The sequence below is a fragment of the Caretta caretta genome, chromosome 6 (assembly GCF_965140235.1).
Source record: "Caretta caretta isolate rCarCar2 chromosome 6, rCarCar1.hap1, whole genome shotgun sequence".
Lineage (NCBI taxonomy): Eukaryota > Metazoa > Chordata > Testudines > Cheloniidae > Caretta > Caretta caretta.
In genome coordinates this window covers 126,314,157-126,337,604 of record NC_134211.1, presented here as the reverse complement: position 1 = coordinate 126,337,604, position 23,448 = coordinate 126,314,157, and the positions used below count along the sequence as shown (strand labels likewise).

The following is a 23,448-nucleotide window of genomic DNA, read 5'->3' as shown; positions in this document are numbered from 1 at the left end:
TGGGACTAAACTATCTTGAGTAGTTTTGTATCCTCTGCAAATTTTGCCACCTCACTGTTTACCCCCTTTTCCAGATCATTTATGAATATGTTGAATAGGACTGGTCTCAGTACAGACCTTTGGGGAACACCACTATTTACCCCTCTCCATTCTGAAAACTGACCATTTATTCTTACCCTTTGTTTCCTATCTTTTAACCAGTTACCAATCCATGAGAGGACCTTCCCTCTTATCCCATGACAGTTTACTTTAAGAACCTTTGGCGAGGGACCTTGTCAAAGGTTTTCTGAAAGTCCAAGTGCACTATATCCACTGGATCCCCCTTGTCCTCATGACTGTTGACCCCCTCAAAGAATTCTAGTAGATTGGTGAGGCATGATTTCCCTTTACAAAAACCATGTTGATTATTCCTCAACAAATTATGTTCATCTATGTGTCTGACAATTTTGTTCTTTACTATAGTTTCAACCAGTTTGCCCAGTACTGAAGTCAGGCTTACCGGCCTGTAATTGCCAGAATCACCTCTGGAGCCCTTTTTAAAAGTTGGCATCACATTAGTTATCCTCCAGTCATTTGGTACAGAAGCTGATTTAAATGATGGTTACAAACTACAGTTAGTAGTTCTGCAATTTCACATTTGAGTTCTTTCAGAACTCTGGGGTGAATACCATCTGGTCCTGGTGACTTATTACTGTTTAGTTTATCAATTTGTTCCAAAACCTCCTCTACTGACACCTCAATCTGGGACAGTTCCTCAGATCTGTCACCTGAAAAGAATGGCTCAGGTTTAGGAATCTCCCTCACATCCTCAGTCGTGAAGACCACTGCAAAGAATTTGTGTAGTTTCTCCACAATGGCCTTATCGTCCTTGAGAGCTCCTTTAGCATCTCGATCATCCAGTGACCCCACTGGTAGTTTAGCAGGCTTCCTGCTTCTGATATACTTTTAAAAAAAAACTATTACTCTTTGGGTCTTTGTCTAGCTGTTCAAAACATTTTTTGGCCTTCCTAATTATATTTTTACACTTCATTTGCCAGAGTTTATGCTACTTTCTATTTTCCACACTAGGATTTAACTTCCACTTTTTAAAGGATGCCTTTTTGTCTCGTACCGCTTCTTTTACTTTGTTGTTTAGCCATGGTGGCACTTTTTTGGTTCTCTTATGATGTTTTTTAATAATGGGTATACATGTAAGTTGAGGCTCTATTATAGGTGTCTTTAAAAAGTTTCCATGCAGCTTGCAGGGATTTCATTTTTGGCACTGTACCTTTTAATTTGTTTACTAACTTCCTCATTTTTGTGTAGTTCCCCTTTCTGAAATTAAATGCTACAGTGTTGGGCTGCTGCGGTGTTTTCCGCACCACAGGAATGTTCAATTTAATTATATTATGGTCACTATTACCAAGTGGTGCAGCAATATTCACCTCTTGGACCAGATCCTGTACTGATCTTAGGACTAAATCAAGAATTGCCTCTCCTCTTGTGGGTTCCAGGACAAGCTGCTCAAGAAGTAGTCATTTAAGGTGCCAGGAAACTTTATCTCTACATTTTTGGGGGGGGGAGGGATAGCTCAGTGGTTTGAGCATTGGCCTGCTAAACCCAGGGTTGTGAGTTCAATCCTTGAGGGGGCCATTTAGGGATGTGGGGCAAAAATTGAGGATTGGTCCTGCTTTGAGCAGGGGTTTGGGCTAGATGACCTCCTGAGGTCCCTTCCAATCCTGATATTCTATGATTCTATGATCCCCATCCTGAGATGACATGTACCCAGTCAATATAAGGATAGTTGAAATCCCCCATTATTACTGAGTTTTTTATTTTTATAGCCATTCTAATCTCCCTAAGCATTTCACAGTCACTATCGCCTTCCTGGTCACGTGGTCGGTAGTACATCCCGACTGCAATATTCTTACTATTAGAGCATGGAATTACTATCCACAGAGATTCTATGGTACAGTTTGGTTCATTTAAGATTTTTACTTCATTTGATTCTACACTCTTTCACATATAGTGCCACATCCCCACCAGCACAACCTGTTCTGTCCTTCCCGATATATTTTATACCCCTGGTATTACTGTGTCCCATTGTTTTATCTTCATTCCACCAAGTTTGTGTGATGCCTATTGTATCGATATCCTCATTTAATACAAGGCACTCTAGTTCACCCATCTTATCATTTAGACTTTCAGCATTTGTATATAAGCACTTTAAATACTATTTACTTTTTAGCTGTCTGCCATTACATGATGTAATTGAATGGGACACTTTTTGATTTGACTGTTTCTCATCAGACCCTACCCATATTTTATCATCTTCCATCCTCTCCTCTTTACTAGGACATAGAGAATTTCCTTAATAGATCCTCCCCTAAGGGATGTCTCTGTCCAAACCACATGCCCCTCCGCACCTGTCAGTTTTCCCCCAGCGCTTATTTTAAAAACCACTCTATGATCTTTTTAAGTGCCAGCAATCTGGTTCCATTTTGGTTGCAGTTAAATGCTTTAGTTAGGAAGCTTTCTGTGAATATCAGAAAAGAAACAGATTCCTGATAACATTCAAAAATAAATTCAGTATCAATGGGAGTTTTCAACTACAGCTCCAAACAGCTGTATACTACAACGCATTTATTATGAATGCATTAATAATGGGATTTGTGGAGGGGCCTGACTGAGCTAGGCCCCCAACTGTCACTGAAAATCAATGAGATTCAGGTACCTAACTCCCACAGTCTCCTTTCAAAATCAGGGCCTAAAACGTTAAATTGATGTTATATTAAAGCACTGATAACTTGGAAAATAATCTCAGTACTGCAAGATTTCATTCCAGAAAGGGGTGACTATCAGTACGAATGGGAGCTCTGCAGTCATAATGATGCACACCAGCAAATTCACTTAGAGGACTTGGACCTTAGTTTTAGAGTGTGCTTCTTAACGAGACACCTTCCTTACAAAGGTAAAAGGGGAGACTTTGAAATACACAGGATCATTCATAGAATCCAAGGCCTGAAGGGACCATAGTGATCAACAGGTCTGACCTCTTATATAACACCTGCCATAGCACTTCCCCGAAATAACTCCTAGAGCAGATCTTTTAGAAAAACATCCAATCTCGATTTAAAAATTGTCAGGGATGGAGAATCTACCACAACCCTTGGTAAGCTGTTCCAACGGTTAATTACTCTCACTTATTTATGCCTTATTTTCAGTCTGAATTTGTGTAGCTTCAACTTCCAGCCATTGGATCCTTTTTCTGCTAGACTGAAAAGCCCACTATTAAATATTGTTCCCCATGTAAGAACTTACAGACTGTATTCAAGTCACCCTTTAATCTTCACTTTGTTAGGCTAAATAGACTCAAGCACTATAAAACATGTTTTCTAATCCTTTCATCATTTTCATGGCCCTTTTCTGAATCCTCTCCAATTTATCAACATCCTTCTTGAATTGTGGGCACCAGAACGGGACACCATATTCCAGCAACAATTGCACCAATGCCAAATACAGCAGTAACATAACCTCTCTACTTCGACTGGAGAGTCCTGTATATACGGGCAAGAACTACGTTAGCCCAACTGTGGATACAGACTAACATGGCTACACCTCTGATCCTTGGTAATTAGCCCTTATGCCACAGCATCACACTGGGAGCGCTGATTGTTCACAACAATCCCCAAATCTTTTTCAGTCACTGCTTCCCAGGATAGAGTCCCCCAGCCTATAAGTATGGCCTATATTCTTTGTTCCGAGATGTCATAAATATAAAGGGAAGGGTAAACCCCTTTGAAATCCCTCCTGGCCAGGGGAAAGCTCCTCTCACCTGTAAAGGGTTAAGAAGCTAAAGGTAACCTCGCTGGCACCTGACCAAAATGACCAATGAGGAGACAAGATACTTTCAAAAGCTGGGAGGAGGGAGAGAAACAAAGGGTCTGTGTCTGTCTGTATGCTGCTTCTTGCCAGGGACAGAACAGGAATGGAGTCTTAGAACTTTTAGTAAGTAATCTAGCTAGGTATGTGTTAGATTATGATTTCTTTAAATGGCTGAGAAAAGCATTGTGCTGAATAGAATAACTATTTCTGTCTGTGTATCTTTTTTGTAACTTAAGGTTTTGCCTAGAGGGGTTCTCTATGTTTTGGAATCTAATTACCCTGTAAGATATCTACCATCCTGATTTTACAGGGGGGATTTCTTTATTTCTATTTACTTCTATTTTTTATTAAAAGTCTTCTTGTAAAAAACTGAATGCTTTTTCATTGTTCTCAGATCCAAGGGTTTGGGTCTGTGGTCACCTATGCAAATTGGTGAGGCTTTTTATCCAACATTTCCCAGGAGAGGGGGGGTGCAAGTGTTGGGAGGATTGTTCATTGTTCTTAAGATCCAAGGGTCTGGGTCTGTAGTCACCTAGGCAAATTGGTGAGGCTTTTTACCAAACCTTGTCCAGGAAGTGGGGTGCAAGGTTTTGGGAAGTATTTTGGGGGGAAAGACGCGTCCAAACAGCTCTTCCCCAGTAACCAGTATTAGTTTGGTGGTGGTAGCGGCCATTCCAAGGATAACGGGTGTAATATTTTGTACCTTGGGGAAGTTTTGACCTAAGCTGGTAAAGATAAGCTTAGGAGGTTTTTCATGCAGGTCCCCACATCTGTACCCTAGAGTTCAGAGTGGGGGAGGAACCTTGACACGAGATATATACATTTACATTTAGCCATACTAAAACACATACTGTATACTTGCACCCAGTTTATCAAGTGATCCAGCTCACTCTGTATCAGTGACCAGTCCTCTTCGTTATTTATCACTCTCCCAATTTTTCTGTCATGTGCAAACTTTATCAGTGATGATTTTATGTCCAGGTCATTAATAAAATTAAATGTTAAATAGTATAGAGTCAAGAAGCGATCCCTGCAGAAAGAACCCCACTAGAAACACATCCATTCCATGATGATTCCCCATTTACAATTATATTTTGAGATCCATCAGCCAACTTTAAATCCATTTAAAAAATATAAAATTAAGATGGCTCACATTAATTTTTAATCAAAATGTCATGCAGTAACAAGCCAAATGCCTTACAGAAGTCTAAGTATATTACATTAACTCTATTACCTTTACCAAACTTGTAATCTTATAAAAGAAATTACTTATTTTCCATAAAGTCCCATTGATTGGCATTATTTATATTACCCTCCTTTTACTCTTTATTAATCAAGTCCTATCAAGCCACTCCTTTGTCTTGCCTAATAGAACTGCTGGTGAAGGAGCTTCAAAAACTGTTTAAAAAGTGATATTGTGGTCAAATTTAGCTCTAGATTTAGCGGGAGGTGGGGTTTAAAAAATCTTTTACTAAACATAAAGAGCCTTGTCAATTTAAAAGAACACACTTCTCTTTGAAATGTTTTACTTATTAAAAGTAACACTTAAGATTGTTATAACTGAAATCAGCATGCTGGAAACCTTTATTTAAATCTTCTATTTTAATCTTGTTTTGCATTTGTACTTCAATTATTTTCCTAAAGAAAGGTGGATACTCATTGGTAGATATAATTTTGTATTGTTTGCTAACCAGAAGGATACACTGCCTCTCTATTCATTTAAACAATTATATAGTTTAACACACATTTATTCAAATGCTTGATTTTTAACATTTGTTTATGTTAGAAAATGGTGAACATTTATTCCTAGATATTTTTTTATTTATGATTCGTGTCAAGCTGCATGTGGATGGAATTCAAATAAAATGCACAAAATATTTAAAATTGTTTAAATAAAATTACCTTAAGTGTGCTGATATGTAAGAAAAATGTTTATCAAAACATATGTTGCATTTAAAACTAACTGATATATTAAGCAAAGGAAATGTCTTTTGTTAGTGAATTTTACTGATTGTTTCTGGTCACGATGTCCTGCTAGTTCTAAAAGATCTAAGATCTCTTTCTCTCACAGCTTATTTTTATTCAACAACAGGAAGAGAAAAACAAGCTTTCCTGCTTTTTCAACTTTGAATGAACTAGTAATAGATATGAACTTGATCAATAAACTGAAATGAAGAAAATATTCTCTTTACACCTGCCAAAGTGGCTATTGCTGTCAAAAGTTGGCTTAGCACTTCAGTAAACTCTGGTTCCATGCGATTAGCCAGGGACTTCCACCAGTTCAGTGGTTTGACTGTCTTTAAAACGCCAACAGCAAATATGTACTGTTGATTTTTTTTATTTAAATTATTTATTAATAGATTTAGGCCTTAAAGTCAGAATTTTAAATTTTAAACAGAATTATTTTTAAGAAAAATGTATTTACATAAAAAAATCCAGGTTTTAATTTTTATCCATTTTTTTCAATTATCAATTTCTATCCCCCTTGATAGCTTCTTTTGGGACCAACAAAGTTTTAATGCATTTGCATTTAGTTTCAGTGGAAGCTTTTTAAAAAAAAAACAAACACTCTGCTTTAAGTATTTGGAACCCAAGCCTGGAAGAATTCCAAAAGCTGTCTGTTTTCATAGTTTAAAGTGAAATAAGTTCAATATGTAAACAGCACAGTGAAACATTACAGTTTTAAAATGTTCTGTTTTAAACACCTTCATTGCTGTGGTTTTAAACCTGACATTGCCCCTTAATATCTTGTCTGGGATTACAATAATTGGAACACTGATACAATTTTACTTTGACTCATTGACATTTCATGCTTATTAAACAAATGCACAACACAATAGGATTGCTTCATATTAAGGGTGAGTACTCCAGACCAGGAACTTTCCCTGGAGGGGCTGGGGGGGGGGGAATCCTTTACAAAAATTCACACATTCTCTCTCTTTTAGAGAAATTCAAATACCAGTTCTGTTTCCTCATAACAAAACCAAGACTATAGCAGTAAATTGGCAACAACAGCATTAACCGACTACAGACTGTATCACTATTTTTTGTTTTAGGATCCCAAGAAGAAAATTTCAACTTAACGAAATTTGAAATTAAAATACATCCTATCCTTCTGGATCAAGCTGGTAAAGCTGCACCATATGTCATTTTCATCCAGGGGGAGGGGACAGAGGTTTATCATCTTTAAGTGTAATCCTGAAACTGGAGAGATACAGAAAGAACAACATGCATGGAGAGATGCTGCATGCTTTAAACCCCTGGCAAGCATCTGGGGGTGAAAGCTGGGCAGCGTGGCACACTCCAAACTTCTGACTGACCCAAAGAGGAAATTCAGGGGCAAAGAGCAAAGCACCCAGGATTCTTACTACAGACAAGAGGTCAGCCACAGGAGCATTTATCTGAGTTTGGTGGCCTTTGATAACGAGAAACACCACCCCAGATATACACAAGGGTGTGTATCCCACATTTACATAGTCTACTGATCTGATGCCACTCTTAAAACTGCTTTTGGAAAAAAGAAACACAGTCTCCCCCCTTCCTTCCTTAAAACACACACTAGCATCTCTCTAATTATGATGATTCATTATTTGTATGGTAGTATCTACGGATGCCAATCCTAGACCAGAACCCCATTGTGCTAGGCACTACACAAACTCCTATCCAAATGACAGACCCCTCCCCAAGAAAATTACAATTAAAGCAGTTTCCCATATACAGCTTCTTTCCCATTTATGCACTGGGGCAATTGTGGGAGTATATAGTGGATAGGTAGATGCATATGTGGTGGAGAGTATATAGGAGATGGGTAGACCTGTAGAGCAGGGTAGATGCAGGGGTGTATAGCAGCTGGCTGGCTGGTGTGCACGTAGTGGATGGGTAGGTGTAGAGCAAGGTAGATGGGGGGGTGTATAGCAGCTGGCTGGCTGGTCTGCACGTAATGGATAGGTAGGTGTGAATATGGTGGTGGGGTGTACAGGGATGGCTGGATGTATTATAAGTGGAGGGCCGGTAGGTGGGGGGTACACTAGGGAGGAGGATGAGGGGACAGGGACATGGGGGGGGCTGCACCAGGGATTGGGGGAGGGGACGTAGTGGGAGGAAGTGCAAAGGCGTGTGGATGTGATAGGTGATGTAGAGGGGATTTAGACATGGTGGGGGGGGGCGCAGAGGGGATGTGGTGGAGGTGTGCAGAGAATGTGTTGAGGGGTGTACCAGGGATGAGGGTGCACAGCAGATATGGTCACGGGTGAGGGGTGTAGCGGGGATGCGGTGGGAGGTGCAGGGGGGATGCGGTTGTACAGGGGACAAGGTGAGGGGTGTAATGGGGACGAGGTAGGAGGTGCACAGGGGATGCGGTCGGGGCATGCACAGCAGATGTACACAGGATGGGGGCACGTGGGGGTAAGTGCCTGCAGAGGGTAGCAGAGGAGGGAGGTGCACAAGGGATGAGGTGGGCGGTGCACAGGGGATGTGGCCAGGGGATGTACATGGGGTGGGGGCACGCAGGGGATAGCGGAGGATGGGGGTACACAGGGGTTGCGGTCGGGATAGTGGGGGTGCAGCGGGGATGGAGGTGAGGAGTGTAGTAAGGATGCAGTCAGGGGGTGCACAGCAGATGTACACAGGATGGGGCTGTGCAGGGGGTAAGAGTCTATGGGGGGTAGTGGAGGATTGAGGTGCCCAGGGGATGCAGTTGGGGAGGCAGTAGCGGGGATGTACACAGGATGTGGGTGCGCAGGGGACAGCAGAGAATGGAGGCACGCGGGGGACAGCAGAGAATGGAGGCGTGCATAGGGGAGGAGAGTAAACAGGGGATGAAGAGAGGGGGGCGCGCACAGGGGAGAAGGGTGCCCAGGCGATGAAGGGAGTGCACGGGGGGAGGGGGGCGCACAGGCGAGAAGTGTGCACAGGCGATGACAGGAGTGCACGGGGGCGCGCACAGGGGAGGAGGGGAGGGGGCGCGCACAGGGGAGGAGGGGAGGGGGCGCGCACAGGGGAGGAGGGTGCACAGGGGATGAAGGGAGTGCACAGGGGGAGGGGGGTGCACAGGCGAGGAGGGTGCACAGGTGATGAAGGGAGTGCACGGGGAGGAGGGGGGCGCACAGGGGAGGAGGGGGAGGAGGGTGCACAGGGGATGAAGGGAGTGCACGGGGTGGAGGGGGGTGCACAGGCGAGAAGGATGCACAGGCGATGACGGGAGTGCACGGGGGCGCACAGGCGGGGAGGGGGGTGCGCACAGAGGATGAGGGGAGAGGGCGCGCACAGAGGAGGAGGGTGCACAGGCGATGAAGAGAGTGCACGGGGGGGTGGGGGGTGCGCACAGGGGAGGAGGGTGCACAGGCGATTAAGGGAGTGCACGGGGGGGAGGGGGGCACACAGGCGAGGAGGGGGAGGGGGCGCGCACAGGCGAGGAGGGGGAGGGGGCGCGATGACGGGAGTGCACGGGGTGGAGGGGGGCACACAGGCGGGGAGGGGGGCGCGCACAGGGGATGAGAGGAGGAGAGTAAACAGGGGATGAGGAGAGGGGGGCACGCACAGGGGAGAAGGGTGCACAGGCGATGAAGGGAGTGCACGGGGGGAGGGGGGCGCACAGGCGAGAAGGATGCACAGGCAATGACGGGAGTGCACGGGGTGGAGGGGAGGGGGGTACGCACAGAGGATGAGGGGAGAAGGCGAGCACAGAGGAGGAGGGTCCACAGGCGATGAAGAGAGTGCACGGGGGGGGGTGCGCACAGGGGAGGAGGGTGCACAGGTGATTAAGGGAGTGCACAGGGGGAGGGGGGCGCACAGGAGAGGAGGGGGCGCGCACAGGGGAGGTGGGCGCCCAGGGGAGTACACAGGGAAGGAGAAGGGTAAACGGGGAGGGGGTCGCACAGGCGAAGAGGGGGAGGGGGGCGCACAGGGGATGAGGGGAGTGCACGGGGGGAGGGGGGCGCCCAGGGGAGTACACAGGGAAGGAGAAGGGTAAACGGGGAGGGGGTCGCACAGGCGAAGAGGGGGAGGGGGGCGCACAGGGGATGAGGGGAGTGCACGGGGGGAGGGGGGCGCCCGGGGGAGGGGGGCGCCCGGGGGAGTACACAGGGAAGGAGAAGGGTAAACGGGGAGGGGGGCGCACAGGCGAAGAGGGGGAGGGGGGCGCACAGGGGATGAGGGGAGTGCACGGGGGGAGGGGGGCGCCCGGGGGAGTACACAGGGAAGGAGAAGGGTAAACGGGGAGGGGGGCGCACAGGCGAAGAGGGGGAGGGGGGCGCACAGGGGATGAGGGGAGTGCACGGGGGGAGGGGGGCGCCCGGGGGAGGGGGGCGCCCGGGGGAGTACACAGGGAAGGAGAAGGGTAAACGGGGAGGGGGGCGCACAGGCGAAGAGGGGGAGGGGGGCGCACAGGGGATGAGGGGAGTGCACGGGGGGAGGGGGGCGCCCAGGGGAGTACACAGGGAAGGAGAAGGGTAAACGGGGAGGGGGTCGCACAGGCGAAGAGGGGGAGGGGGGCGCACAGGGGATGAGGGGAGTGCACGGGGGGAGGGGGGCGCCCGGGGGAGGGGGGCGCCCGGGGGAGTACACAGGGAAGGAGAAGGGTAAACGGGGAGGGGGGCGCACAGGCGAAGAGGGGGAGGGGGGCGCACAGGGGATGAGGGGAGTGCACGGGGGGAGGGGGGCGCCCGGGGGAGTACACAGGGAAGGAGAAGGGTAAACGGGGAGGGGGGCGCACAGGCGAAGAGGGGGAGGGGGGCGCACAGGGGATGAGGGGAGTGCACGGGGGGAGGGGGGCGCCCAGGGGAGTACACAGGGAAGGAGAAGGGTAAACGGGGAGGGGGGCGCACAGGCGACGAAGGGGGAGCGAGGTGCAGGGGGCGGAGAGGAGGGGCGCGCACGGGAGGGGGGCCCGCGGGGGGCAGCGGAGGCCCGAGCCTCGCCTCGCCTCGCCCCGCCAGCCCGCCCCGCAGCCGGCGGCCGGCCTGACCTTGCGCAGCGCGGGCACGAAGAGCCCCCGCCATTTGGGGCCGTTCTCCTCGCTGAAGAACTCGTAGGGCTGCGGCGGCGGCTGCATGGCCCCGGCGGCGGCTGCCCCGCATCGGGGGCGGCGGGGCCCGGACGGCGGCGCGCGGGCGCGGCTAGGGCGCGGGGCGGGGCGGCGCGGCAGGGACAGGCCGGCCCGGGCCCGGAGGCGGCCGCCGCTTGCCCTCGGCTCGGCCCGGCCGGCGCTGGCCGCTCCTCATGCGGGCCGGGCTCCGCGGGCCGCGCTGCGCAGGCAGGGGGCGGCGCTCTGCCCCCGCCCGGCCAGCGATCACATCCGGAGGGGCCGGGGCTGGGCTCCCGGCCGGGTGCGGGGGGGGGGCGGGCGGCTGCCGGCCCCGCTGCCTGGGCCCGGCCACTCGCGCGACCTCGCTCTGCCCGCCGGGGCCGCCTCACGCCGCCCTTCGCTCCCTCCCTCCCTCCGGCGCGGCACCGCGCAGGCGCCCGGCCCCCAGCCCGCGTGCCCGCGGCGCCCCCTAGCGGCTGCCGCTGGAGGCCCGCGCGCCCCCCGCGGCCCCCAGGCCCGGCTCCTCAGGCGCGAGAGGCGGGCACCCCGCGGGTGGAGCGTTCCCCGGGCCGGGGGGGTGGAAAGCAAACATAGCGGTTGCCCCTCCGCGCGTGAGAATTTTTTAAATTCCCAAATTTTAAACCGCCTCTGAACCCCTTTCACTAAAATGTCCCGTCTCGCGACCCCCCCCTCCTAAAAATGAATATTTCCCAGGATGTTCTCCTGTGCCTGAGAATACATGATAAAAGCAGTGATCTCTGGAAATATAAAATTTGTTTTGTATGACATGCTTATGACACACTATTCATTGTTATTTATCATTACAGTGTATTTAGTACATTAGGAAAACAGCCACACTCTTCCAAGAGCTCGCTTTCGCGGCTTGTATCACTTCGAAGAAGCCGGTTATAAGACCAGGCTCCTGTGGGGCATCAAGGAGTATCAGATGTGAAACAGCATGAAGGGACTGAAGAAGCCAATTCAAATCGTTCCTCCTACACACGCATTCAGGGCCTTGAGCAGTCCAGGCAAACCACGCACGTTACAACAAAGCTTAAACTTGTTCTTCATAATAATTTTAAAACAATACTAGCTGCCTATTTAATTTTAAAGGCAGCAAAAATATCCACCTCCCTTTCCATTTCTTATAAGGAGTCTTGAAGTTTAAATCTCCTCAGCGTGATAGATATGCTCGCGTTGATCTGCTGAGCTCTTGGAAGTCCAGGGGCTCCGGGCTGCTGGCCCCGTGCTGCCTGGGGTCCCTAGGGACAGCTCTGTCTGCCATTAGGGAATTTTTGTCCCTAAAGCCCCCGGTAACATTTTGCGAACCCCAGTTTGGGAACCACTGATTTAGGGTAAGTTGGCCATTAGAAAATACAATCCATCAGGGAAGTATTTCAGTTACTTTCCTGACTGTGCTTCTCATCCGCACTCCAGCTCCTCTCTCCTGGTATAGCTGATGTCCGGTGATGTGTTCTAGGTAGACGTCCCTCAACCACCTGATGGCGTCCAACACCATGAGTTGCCGCATCAGCCGAGCGTAGGGTTGACCAATTCCGCATTCCCACAACACTTGCTCGTTACTGGGGTCCCATGCGCCCAGGGCTCCGACGATCAGTTTGTGTCTGAACCCAGTAACCCTTAGCTGGAAAGTCAGTCCCAGTTGTGCCCTACTGCAACGGAGCCTGATTCCTGTCCTGTATCAGCTGAGCCCGAGTCTCAGTTAGCAACCCAGGCCAAGACTGACAAGTCAGATTCCCCGGATGGAAAATGGGCATTTAAGTACCTATCCTTACAATTATTTATTATTATTGTGCTACACTGCCGTTATGGCTTCAGTTCTGGGTGCCCCATGGCTGCAGCCTTTCGAGGTGAACGTGAGCTAGGAGCCCTTCCAAGTATCCAGCCCCACCTCTCTCAGCCCACCCTGTTTGTTCAGCCTGTACATGTTTCCAAAATGGCAGCCGCTCTGCCTGTGCAATCGGCCTCTGCGACATGCTAAAGCCATGGCTAGCAACCGCTCAAAGGACCACGGCATGGAGAGCACTTGCCCACATGCCTACTGTCAGTGATGAGCTGCCAAAATCTTAACAACGGGTTCCCTTCTCACCCCACGAGGGGGTCGTTGCCCACCCTTGCCCCCCGGGACTCCTGCCCCATCCAACGCCCCCGCGTTCCTTGATGCCCCCCCCCAGGACCCCTGCCCCATCCACCCCCCTCCCATGAAAAAACCATGAAAAAATGGGTGTTTATAGATAAGCTATTACCAACAGGAGAGTGGGTTTGTGTGTGGGGGAGGGAGGGTGGGGAGAAAACCTGGATTTGTGCTGGAAATGGCCCACCTTGATTATCATACACATTGTAAGGAGTGTGATCACTTTACATAAGCTATTACCAGCAGGAGAGTGGGGTGGGGGGAGAGAAAACCTTTTGTAGTGATAAACACCCATTTTTTCATGGTTTGTGTGCATGAAAACATCTTCTGTATTTTCCACAGTATGCATCCGATGAAGTGAGCTGTAGCTCACGAAAGCTTATGCTCAAATAAATTGTTTTGTCTCTAAGGTGCCACAAGTCCTCCTTTTCTTTTTGATTAGCATGTTGCTCAGACTGTAAATAGGTGGTCGCTGTGAAGTGTACAATACTCCCTCTACATATAGCCAGACAGGTAGATAAGCATCTCCTGCCTGAACGAAATCTGCTTATCACCTTCTTACCAGCCCCCAACTCACAGACACTGAGAACATAATTTTCAGTATATGTACATAACTCCTTACATATTATCCATGCAGACATTTCACAATTATTATGATGACCAGTGTGACACAGGCTTTACATGACACTCTTTGGCAAACTAGTATGTATATACCAGACTGTGGGATCCTTGTAACCCTTATCTAGCCCTGTGCCTTCCGCCTGTTGGATCAGGATCACACCTCCCTCAACCCAAAATTGTTCTATTTGCCCTGTTCTTACTGTTCAACTTACAGTTTTGTTTTGCATTGTTGCTTCAATGAAAGGTTTGTCTATAGTTGTTCGCTTAGCACATTGTTTAGCTAAATGTAAATTTGCATATATGAAACTATTATTATTTTTCCATTGGTTCCATACAAAACTTTACTTTTAGCTTTTTATTGTTCTTCCATAATAAGAACAGTTTATAAAGCATCAGTTATGAGTGATCAGTGCATTTATCTCAGCCATTCCTTTAAATAAAGCTGAAAACGTTCATAGGGTTCACAAAAGTACAGAGGGAATGTTCCATTTCCTACCCAGTACCCCAGTGCTCACCCTGTATCTTTCCCAACTCCCTTTCCATGGGCTAACAGCTGCACATATTCAGGCCTAAGATTCAAAATACGAACAATGGACCCCCCTGAGCACATTCCCACTGTTTTCTGTGGGACTCCTTCTGGCTGCTCGAAGCACCAAGCAAGCCTCTGCCGGCCACTTATCATTAAGGCTTTCTCCCCTGCTCTCGCAAACATTGTGCAGAACACAACATGTAGTTATAACGGTCAGAATGTTTGTTTCTGCTGCTTCCCACCTTTTCCCTAAACAGTGCCATCTGCCTTTCAAACAGCCAAATGCAACCAGCATTCTGCAACTACTCAGGCAGAGGCGACACATGGGGGGAGGCATGCAGGGTCACATCCTCCCCCTGCCAGATTGCTCGGTCACATGAAGTGGCTGGGCTCCTCCCTGTGGAGCAGCTGAGCCACGAGCTGCACCAGGCAGGGAGAGGCAGAAGCAGAGGAGCAGCTGGGAGCTGCACAGAGAGGCTGCTGCTTTCTGGGAGCGGGGGTTGCTGGAGGGAGGGCATGGCTCGAGCTGTTCCAGGGTTGGGCTCCCGCACCAGCACCAGGCACAGGTCGTCAATGCCCTCAGGCAACAGTTGAAATGTTCCTTCCTTCTGTCCAAGTGGGCTGTGTATGGCTTCGTAGGCCAGGGCGTCAGAGGATAAGCCAGGACTCCCAGAATAAGCAGACCGACGTCCACACCAATGTCCACAGTGGTCTTGAGGGCAAACAGTTCCTTGTCCATTATTCTAAAAAGAACTGAGTTCCGAAAGATCCTAGCACTGTAGACCCCTCCCGACCACTCTGCATTTATGTCTGTTAATCTGCCACAGTGGCCGACCAGTCATTGGAGCACCCGGGAGAAATACCCCTTTCTGTTTATGAGTTCTGCACCTGGGTGGGGATGTGAGAATGATAGGCACATGGGGTCCATCAATAGCCCCCAAGTGGTTTGGGAACCCCTGGCATGCAAATCTATCAATAATCTCCTGAGCACTATGCATTTTGACAACTCAGTTGGACAGCACCTTATCAGTGGCATAGCAGACCTGCATGACAGCGGGCCCCCAACGGTTGATGGCCCCACAACAAATTGGTTAGTTATGGACCCGTAGCATTCTGTGGTGACCAGCTTCCAGATGGCAATGGTGACCCCGTTACTCCATCGGTATGGGGCACTGCACGTTGATACGCTGTCACGGCAGCTCCAGCGTCCGTTCTGCACAGATCTCAAAAAAGGTAACCCTCCCCATCCTAAAGTTCTCTTGCCACTGCTGGTCATCCTATGTCTGCAAAACCGTCCTCTCCCACCACTGCTTTTTTGGGTCCGGAATCGGTGCTGAATGCTGAGCAGGTGATCCTGGAACTGGGCCTCTTGTTCCAACAGCTCAACATCGTCCCCTTCCTTCTGGCTGCCACCGCTTCAGAGTATTCTCCTGCCAACGCAGGAGCTGCAGCTGCTGGCCTAGGACATTTTCCTGCTTCTGCACAATCCACATCATCTGCTCAGTGGTGTGCCGGATGAAGACCAGCATCAAATTCGTCCAGCTTTGACTACTGTAACTTAGCCCAAGCAGCCGGTGCTTATTCACACTCCTCACCATAGCGGTGCGGAGCAGTTGGGTCCATGACGGCCAACAGCAATTCAAAAACGGCACAAGCTCACCCCAAAGGGAAACGTATGGGACAGAGATGGTGGAAATGTTGGATCATATTAAAGAAGTTCTGTATTAAAATCACAAATGAGTTTGATTCCCCATCGTTTAAATTCCAGGGTATTACTAATTAAGAGGTCTCTTGGTTTTTGGTACTGTTTCTCTCCCTCTCTGTGTGAAACTTGCAAGGTACTAATTGTGTTAGTACATTCTAAGACAGAGTCTGTTCTCAAAGCAATACTTCATAACAACAGAAACAGCACACAGAGACTCCCTGCCCTTTTGTCGTATTTATCTTGCTTTGTTAACAATTGTGATTAAAATAGAGATAGAGGATGTATGTGGATGGATGCTTGGTGCGGATAATAACTGAATGATCAGGGAGGTGCCAGCCTTAGAATCCAGTGTCCATTGGCCGAAGAAGGCGTCAAGTGGAAACAACCAGAAGACCCCCGGAGGGAAGACTGGAATCCACCCAACAGCCTCAAGGATGGGAGAACCGAAAAACAACATGGTGCCGTCAGGAATGTGCCATCTGCTGATTGATTCAGCAACAGCATGATGAAGCAATTCCCATAGACTGGCGTAGGAATAAATTCCTATAAAAATGGACTCTAGAAAGTGAGAACTTTGGGGTCTGATTCTGCAAACCAACTTCCAGGAGTCTCAGATGAGCATCTGACAAGGCCCTGCCCCCTCCTCGTGTCCAGGCCACCTGGCCTGTGGCTTGGCATGAGCAACTCTAAGGCTGGTAACAATGATAACAACCTTGCAGAACCTGTGTGCGTGTTTGTGTGAATGAATGAATGTGTGAATAAATATGAAATTGAACGGAATGTTATAGCGATAACTAACTGCTTACGAGGATTCTTTCTGTATTCACAATAAATGTGGCATTTTGCCTTTTCCCCTTTAATAAGATCCTGCTGGTTTTTATTTTATTGGTATAACAGAAACATGGAATTAAAAAAATCTGCCTGGTTTCCCACAATTCACAGCAAAAACAATCCCAAGATGCACATTGCTCAGCCATGAAACGAAAGACCCCGGGATACCTCCCCCCCGCCAAGACCACTACAGCCTCTCTCTGCAGCACCGTGGCAGAACGCTCACATGCTGCAAATTGAAAACGCATCAGCTGTTCCGTGTGCATGCTGTTGGAGTGAGTTACCGGACCTGCATCAAACAATTTTGGATTAAACTCCCCCCACCCCCATAACCACACCCTGAATCAGAAAAAAAACCACTCGTTGCAGAATCAGAGTGTCCACAGGGGGAGCTATGGTGGAATAAATAGTCTGGGCAATTTCCATGTATAGACAAGCCCTCACATATGCCGTTTCTTCTGCTCCTTTGGACCCACATAACTTTAGGAGGGCACCCCTGGCAATTGCTACTTCCCTTTCACTGCTGCCAAAATATGGCAAAGTGTCAGTAGTCTACACTGGGAGCAGCTGACCACAGCAGTCTGGATACTTTATCCTGGGCGATGGGCACAGCAGCAGACAATATAGTTTCATCATGTGGTGAGAGTACTCATTCCATTCCACTAGTATCTCTAGAGGATGTTAAACAGAAGTTACTAAAGTTAAACATTTTACAATCAGCAGGTCCATATAACATCCAAGAGTTTTAAAAGAGCTGACTGAGGCACTTGCTGGACTGTTATTGTTGATTTTCAGTAAGTCTTGGAGCACCGGGGACATTCCAGGAGACTGGAAGAAAGCTAATGTACCAATTTTTAAAAGGGTAAACAGCATGATGGGGGTAATTATAGGCCTGTCAGACTGACATCGATCCCAGGCAAGATAATGGAGCAGCTGATACAGGACTGATGAATAAAGAATTTATTAATTTTATTAATTTATTAAATTTGATTAATAAAGAATTTAAGGAGCGTAAAGTAATACATGCCAATCAACAGGGGTTTATTCAAACAAGACTCTGTCAGACTAACTTGATATCTCTTTTTGATGCGATTACAAATGTGGTTGATAAAGGTATTAGTGTCGATTTAATCTACTGACCTCTGTATGGCGTCTGACTTGGTGCTGCATGACATTCTGATTAAAAACTGACAATATAAAATTAACATGGTACACATTAAATGTATTAAAAACTGGCTAAATGATAGGTCTTGGAATGTAAGTGTAAGCAGGGAATTATCATCAAGCAGGTGTATTTCCAGTGGACATCAGTTCTTGACCCTATGTTATTTAACATTTTTAATCAATGACCTGGTAGAAAACCTTAAACCATCTGTGATAAAACTTGCAGATAACACAAAAATTGGGAGAGTGGTAAATAATGAAAGGACAGGTCACTGATTCAGAGCAAGCTTGATTGCTTGGTAAAATGGGTGCAAGCAAGCAAGATGTGTTTTAATACAGCTCAATGTAAATGTATGTATCTAGGAGCAAAGAATGTAGGCCATATTTATAGGCTGGGAGACTCTATCCTGGGAAGTAGTGACTGAAAAAGTGGGTCATAGTAGCTAATTAGCTGAACATGAGAGCCCAATGTGACTCTGTGGCCAAAAGGGCTAATGCAGTTCTTTACATGCATAAACAGGGGAATCTCCAGAAGTAGAGAAGTTATTTTGCCTCTGTATTTGGTATTGGTGCGACCACTGCTGGGATAGTGTGTCCAGTTCTGATGCCCACAATTCAAGAAGGATGTTAATAAATTGGAGAGGGTTAAGAGAAGAGCCACAAGAATGATTCAAGGATTAGAAAACCTGCCATATCGAGAGTTTGCTCCTTGAGTCTATCTATTTAGCTTAACAAAGAGACGGTTAAAGGGAGATTTGATTACAGTTTATAAGTATCTACACAGGGAACAAATATTTAATAATGGGCTCGTCAATCTAGCAGAGAAAGGCATGACATGACCCAATGGCTGGAAGTTGAAGCGAGACAAATTCAGACTAGAAATAAAGCACAATTTTTAATGGCAAGAGTAAGTAACTATTAGAACAACTTACCGAGGGTCCTGGTGGGTTCTCCATCACTGAAAATTTTAAAATCAAGATTGGATGTTCACTCTAGGAATTATTCTGGGGGAAGTTCTCTGGCCTGTGTTACACAGGAGGTCAGACGAGCTGATCACAATGGTTCCTTCTGGCCGTGGCATATATGAATCTCTGAACCCTGCCCACAAATGCATAGCAGGAAATATCCAGGACCTCATGTTTCTAGGATACTTGCCAATTCCAGGTAAATCATGACTTTTTCAATCCCTTTTAATAGGGTTTGACAGTTGGTTTGTGTATAGTCTAGCTGATATCAGAGTCATTATGCTGGCCTATTTAAAGACTTGGAATTTAACTAACAGAGGCACTGCAGAAGGATAAGCAGTTTCCATTTTGTTGTCCTTGCTGTGCAGTATGTTCCTGGGCTTCAAGCTTCTGGGTGATCCTGAGAGGAAAGTGAGTGCATTTAACCAGAGCCTCCTCAGAAGAGACATTTAGCTCATTCTTATAGGTGGTTCTGGGTAATCCTGCTGATCACACACTTTCCTATGTGGGAAAGAAAGAACTCCCTCTTTAAGCAAATTTAGGTATTTCTATGCACAGAGCCACTGACTGCCCGAGGTCGGTGTTTAATGCTACAGGCCATCCACAGGAGCTTTCCTGCAAATCAAGAACAATTTGTATGCCTAGTGGGATGGGGGGAAGGGTTAATGTAATATTTTTAACCACAAAATACAAAAGGACATGATATTGGAACAATACAAGTGAACTGGACATTTTATTCTTTTCACACTTCTTGGACAAAGCTTCACTTACGTGCGAACACCACTATTGTAGCAATTTACAGAATTTTAAAATGTTTCCTTTTAAAAAAAAGTTGTTTACAACTCAACAGAAATAAAGACTATTTTACAGAATTTGATAAAAGATTCAGAGCTAAAAAAAATATCTAATAAGCTTTAGCCTAAACAGTTATCACCCTGAAATTTAATTAAAAGAGAATTCCTTATAAAACTATCAGGCTGTACATTCAAACTCCCTGATTTAAGAATCAAAGTGCATGACTGGTTTACTTTTTAACATTCTTTATTCTGTTAATACACGTTAGAGCCACACCTCATGTAGGAGGAAGTTACTTTGCAATCTTCTTGTATTTACTGTTGATAGGCAACACTTGGTGAGCGGACGTATTTTAGCTGTGCAGCTACGACTCTTGCTCAACTAGTTTGCGTTAGTGTTTGAAGCATCTGGAATCCCATTCTAGCTTTATTTCGGCTAAAACTAACGTGCATAAAGATTTCTCTTCAAGAGGCGAATTATTTGGGTTTATAAATTGACATATTAAGTTTAGTAGGAGTTCGCAAATATTTTTCTGATAAAGTACATTTCATCAGAAAAGCCAAGTAAGTGTTTAAGCCCCCCTGCACTGAGAACTTCTAGCCTACTGTATACCAGAGATGTAGAATCTGTTTATGTACCCGAACTCCCGTGCTCACACAATGCAGTGTACGTATATAACAGAAATCTATAAGGTAATCCTTTAAAAAAAAAAAAAGAAAAAAAAAAGCGGCCAAATTGTCTGGTAGGCAGCTAACCACCCTTAATTATCTACATTTCCCAACATCTCCTGCACACATGCTTTTAAAGTGTACTTTGCAGCACTACGTCCCTGGGGCCATACAATTATCTTTTTTGTAGTAATTATGCTGTACATACTACGACACTCATAGTTCAGTTAGGAAAGAGCTTGTTTTAAGTCCCAAGATTTTAATGAACATTCTCTGCATTCCAGGGAACGGTTTCACTTCCAGGCACACTTCTGAAAACATTTCATAGTGTTTGAAGCAGCAAGTGTCAGAGGAAATACCAAGTTCACAAGTGTGTCTTTCAGTGATACCAATCAGTAGTCTCGAAGGTCCCCTCCGACCAACAGATGATTGGAAGTGGGAAACTTTCATGACTCACTGCTATTTGGACTCAAAGTGAAAGTAGTGTACAAAATGACTGAACTAAAGACAGATTTCTGTAATTTCCTCCCTTTCACATTGTTTTTACGAAGTAGATTTTCATCCGATTGCTCAATATGCTGCACAAAAGCAAGTTCATTTTGCATTATCTGTCTTTAAGAATAATTATTTGCTCTTCACTGACCCCCATGTTTTGCTTTTATGAAAAATGGCATTTATTTCTCTCTGATCTCAGTAGGAAGACAGTGCTTGTCTAGATCATCTGGACAATGAATGACTGTGTGCATATGTAAATCAAGTAAGACATCCAAAGGAAATATAAAACCAATTGTTGGGCTTGGGCCTATCTCAGGTACTGTGCATTAATGGAGAAAGCAATGAATGTCAACTAACATTTTCAGCGGCTCCCCAATGATGCAATGACAAAGGATTGTTTACAGTACTTCCATATTTACATTCCTTAAAGGGTGTTCACCAGTTTTTCTCATTTTGTTCATTAGTGAGGAGGTGAATTCCCCAATCTCTTGAAAGAGGGAGGGACCATCACAGCCTCTCCCTGGCCATGATGCCTCAAGGGGCCACCTTGCTGCAGTGGAGATGCTGGGAGGTCCTGTTTAAACCAGAGAACATGGGAAATCAGAGTGCGGGAAGCCCATTTGGCAATAGCTCTTTCTGTTCCTCCTACAGCCCTCTAGTGACCACCGAGCACCAGTTAGTGCAGCACCATGCACAGAGAGGCAGCTCTTTGGGGGGGGAAGGAGATGTCACTGACTCTGCAGTTGAAGGTGGCTCTTTTCTCTCTTCCAGCTGGGCACTCACTGATTCCTGTCCCCCCATCAATACAGTATTTTGGGGGTGCTCTCCATTCCCCCAGGACTTATCTGATCTCACAATGCCTGGTTAGTAAGTAGAGAAGTAAAGGCTTATGGAGGCAAACAACCGACATGCTAGTTTTTTATTCTACAGACTAAATGCCTGTGTTCATCTGCTGAACAAGACGACTTCCAGTTTATCTTCACTCTGACAAACTGCAGACTTCATTCAGTGCAGTCCCACAGCTAACCAAGAGTGGATACAAACAGTGCGGTGCCGGTTCATTTCACAAGCCAAATCTTCGCTCCGCTTCATCTGCGATCATTTTTGCAATGGCAAGGGAGGAGGTAGCGGCAGGAGATGGGGCATTTCTGACATGAAGAACTCTGCTTCCAATATCGCCAGTGCCTCCATCGAATACGAAGTCATCTACCAAATTTCCATCCCGGTCCAAGGCCTGGGCTCTTACTCCAGCTGGACCCCTGCAAAAACAAAGGAAGACTTGGTAATTAGAAAGAAAACAGCATGGGCTAATGTTATCTAATAAACCACGCCAAGTTGTGAGAGATGCTAAACAAAATACTGGCAATTCCTTTTAGGGCATTTAAAAGTGAAGCAGGACCTAGGAATAAACACCGATCAGTTACAAAACATGCAGGTTTATAACAGTGTTAACTTGTGAATCCCCTTGAGGTGAGATGGGGAACCCTAGAAGCTTGTACATCTAGCAGGCCACAGAAACAAGGAAGCAGACTAGAGCTAGTCTATTTCACCTGAGAGAGATGTGGTCTAAAAATACAGCTACACTAGATCTAATCCAAGCTCTGACACTTACCCACCCCCTGAGATCTGGGCAAGTCATTTAGCATAAACACCACTAAAATACCTCTGCCACAAATATCCATATTTTCTCCAATTTTCTCTTGTCAATAAGGGAGACGGATATTAGCTCACAGCCACCATTATACTTACCCTACATACATACTGTTGTATAGAGATTTTGTTACTGAAGAATATTTGTACCATTTGGGGCACCCTTCCTAGGGAAACCGCAAGTCAGATGTGACATGGGGGAAATATTCTGCAGCTGTGCAATGTGTGTAGGCTGTAGTCATAGATAGCTATTCCATGCTGACATCCCAGCAGTGAAACATGACTATGAGGTTCAGTTATTGTATTTCCCTCTCAGTGGAGCTTCCTGGAGGGCAGTGCAGGCAGACGCATACCTGCTTACTGGATTGATCACATCTATCACCGGTATTTGTATGGCCTCTTTTACCACTGTATCCAATGTCTCACACTCTTCATGTGTTCACCCTCACAGCACTCCGTGAGATGGGGATAATAGGAGCTTCCCTATTTTACAGATGGGGAATTGAGGCATGGAAAATCTAAGGGCTTGTCAACACAAAGAATTTTACTGGTATAATTATATTGCTGTAACTCACGGTTATTCCAGAATAAAAGTGCCTTTTCCCAGTTTGGTTTATGTCACTAAATGGGAAAAGGGCACCCTTAGTCCATAAGAAGTGTGTCTACACAGGGAGTAATTCTGGTATGAATACAGCAGTATAATTATACAAGGATGGTTATGTCAGTAAGTTTCCCCGTGTAGACGAGCCCTCAGTGACTTGCCCTAGGTCACACAGGCAGAGCAGGGAACTGAACCGGGACTCCCAAGTCCCAGCCTAGAATCCTAATCCTTGCACCACCCTTAGGCTTGCCCTGCAGTTTTCGCACTGGATACTGATGTGGAAGAATGACTGTAAGCCAGCTATGTTCATTTGAAAACTCTTTGAACAGGGAGAAGGCTACATGCAAGACTTCCATCTTGAGTTTACCCTGATGATTCTCT

General features: G+C 46.6%; 2 protein-coding genes across 5 annotated transcripts in view; both read right to left on the bottom strand.

Moving 5' to 3' along the window:
- Window positions 1-10,974, bottom strand: part of SOS2 (SOS Ras/Rho guanine nucleotide exchange factor 2) — a 115,116-nt gene extending 104,142 nt beyond the window's left edge. The window contains exon 1 of the mRNA XM_048852831.2: window positions 10,829-10,974. Within this exon, the coding sequence (XP_048708788.1) occupies window positions 10,829-10,915 (87 nt within the window). The 5' untranslated portion in view covers window positions 10,916-10,974. The remainder of the gene's footprint in view (window positions 1-10,828) is intronic.
- An 8,589-nt stretch (window positions 10,975-19,563) lies between these two features.
- L2HGDH (L-2-hydroxyglutarate dehydrogenase) overlaps window positions 19,564-23,448 on the bottom strand; it is a 47,320-nt gene continuing 43,435 nt past the window's right edge. For all 4 annotated transcript variants that reach the window (XM_048852455.2, XM_048852453.2, XM_075130022.1 and 1 more), the window contains one exon: window positions 19,564-22,075. In XM_048852455.2, the coding sequence (XP_048708412.2) occupies window positions 21,880-22,075 (196 nt within the window). In that variant the 3' untranslated portion in view covers window positions 19,564-21,879. The remainder of the gene's footprint in view (window positions 22,076-23,448) is intronic.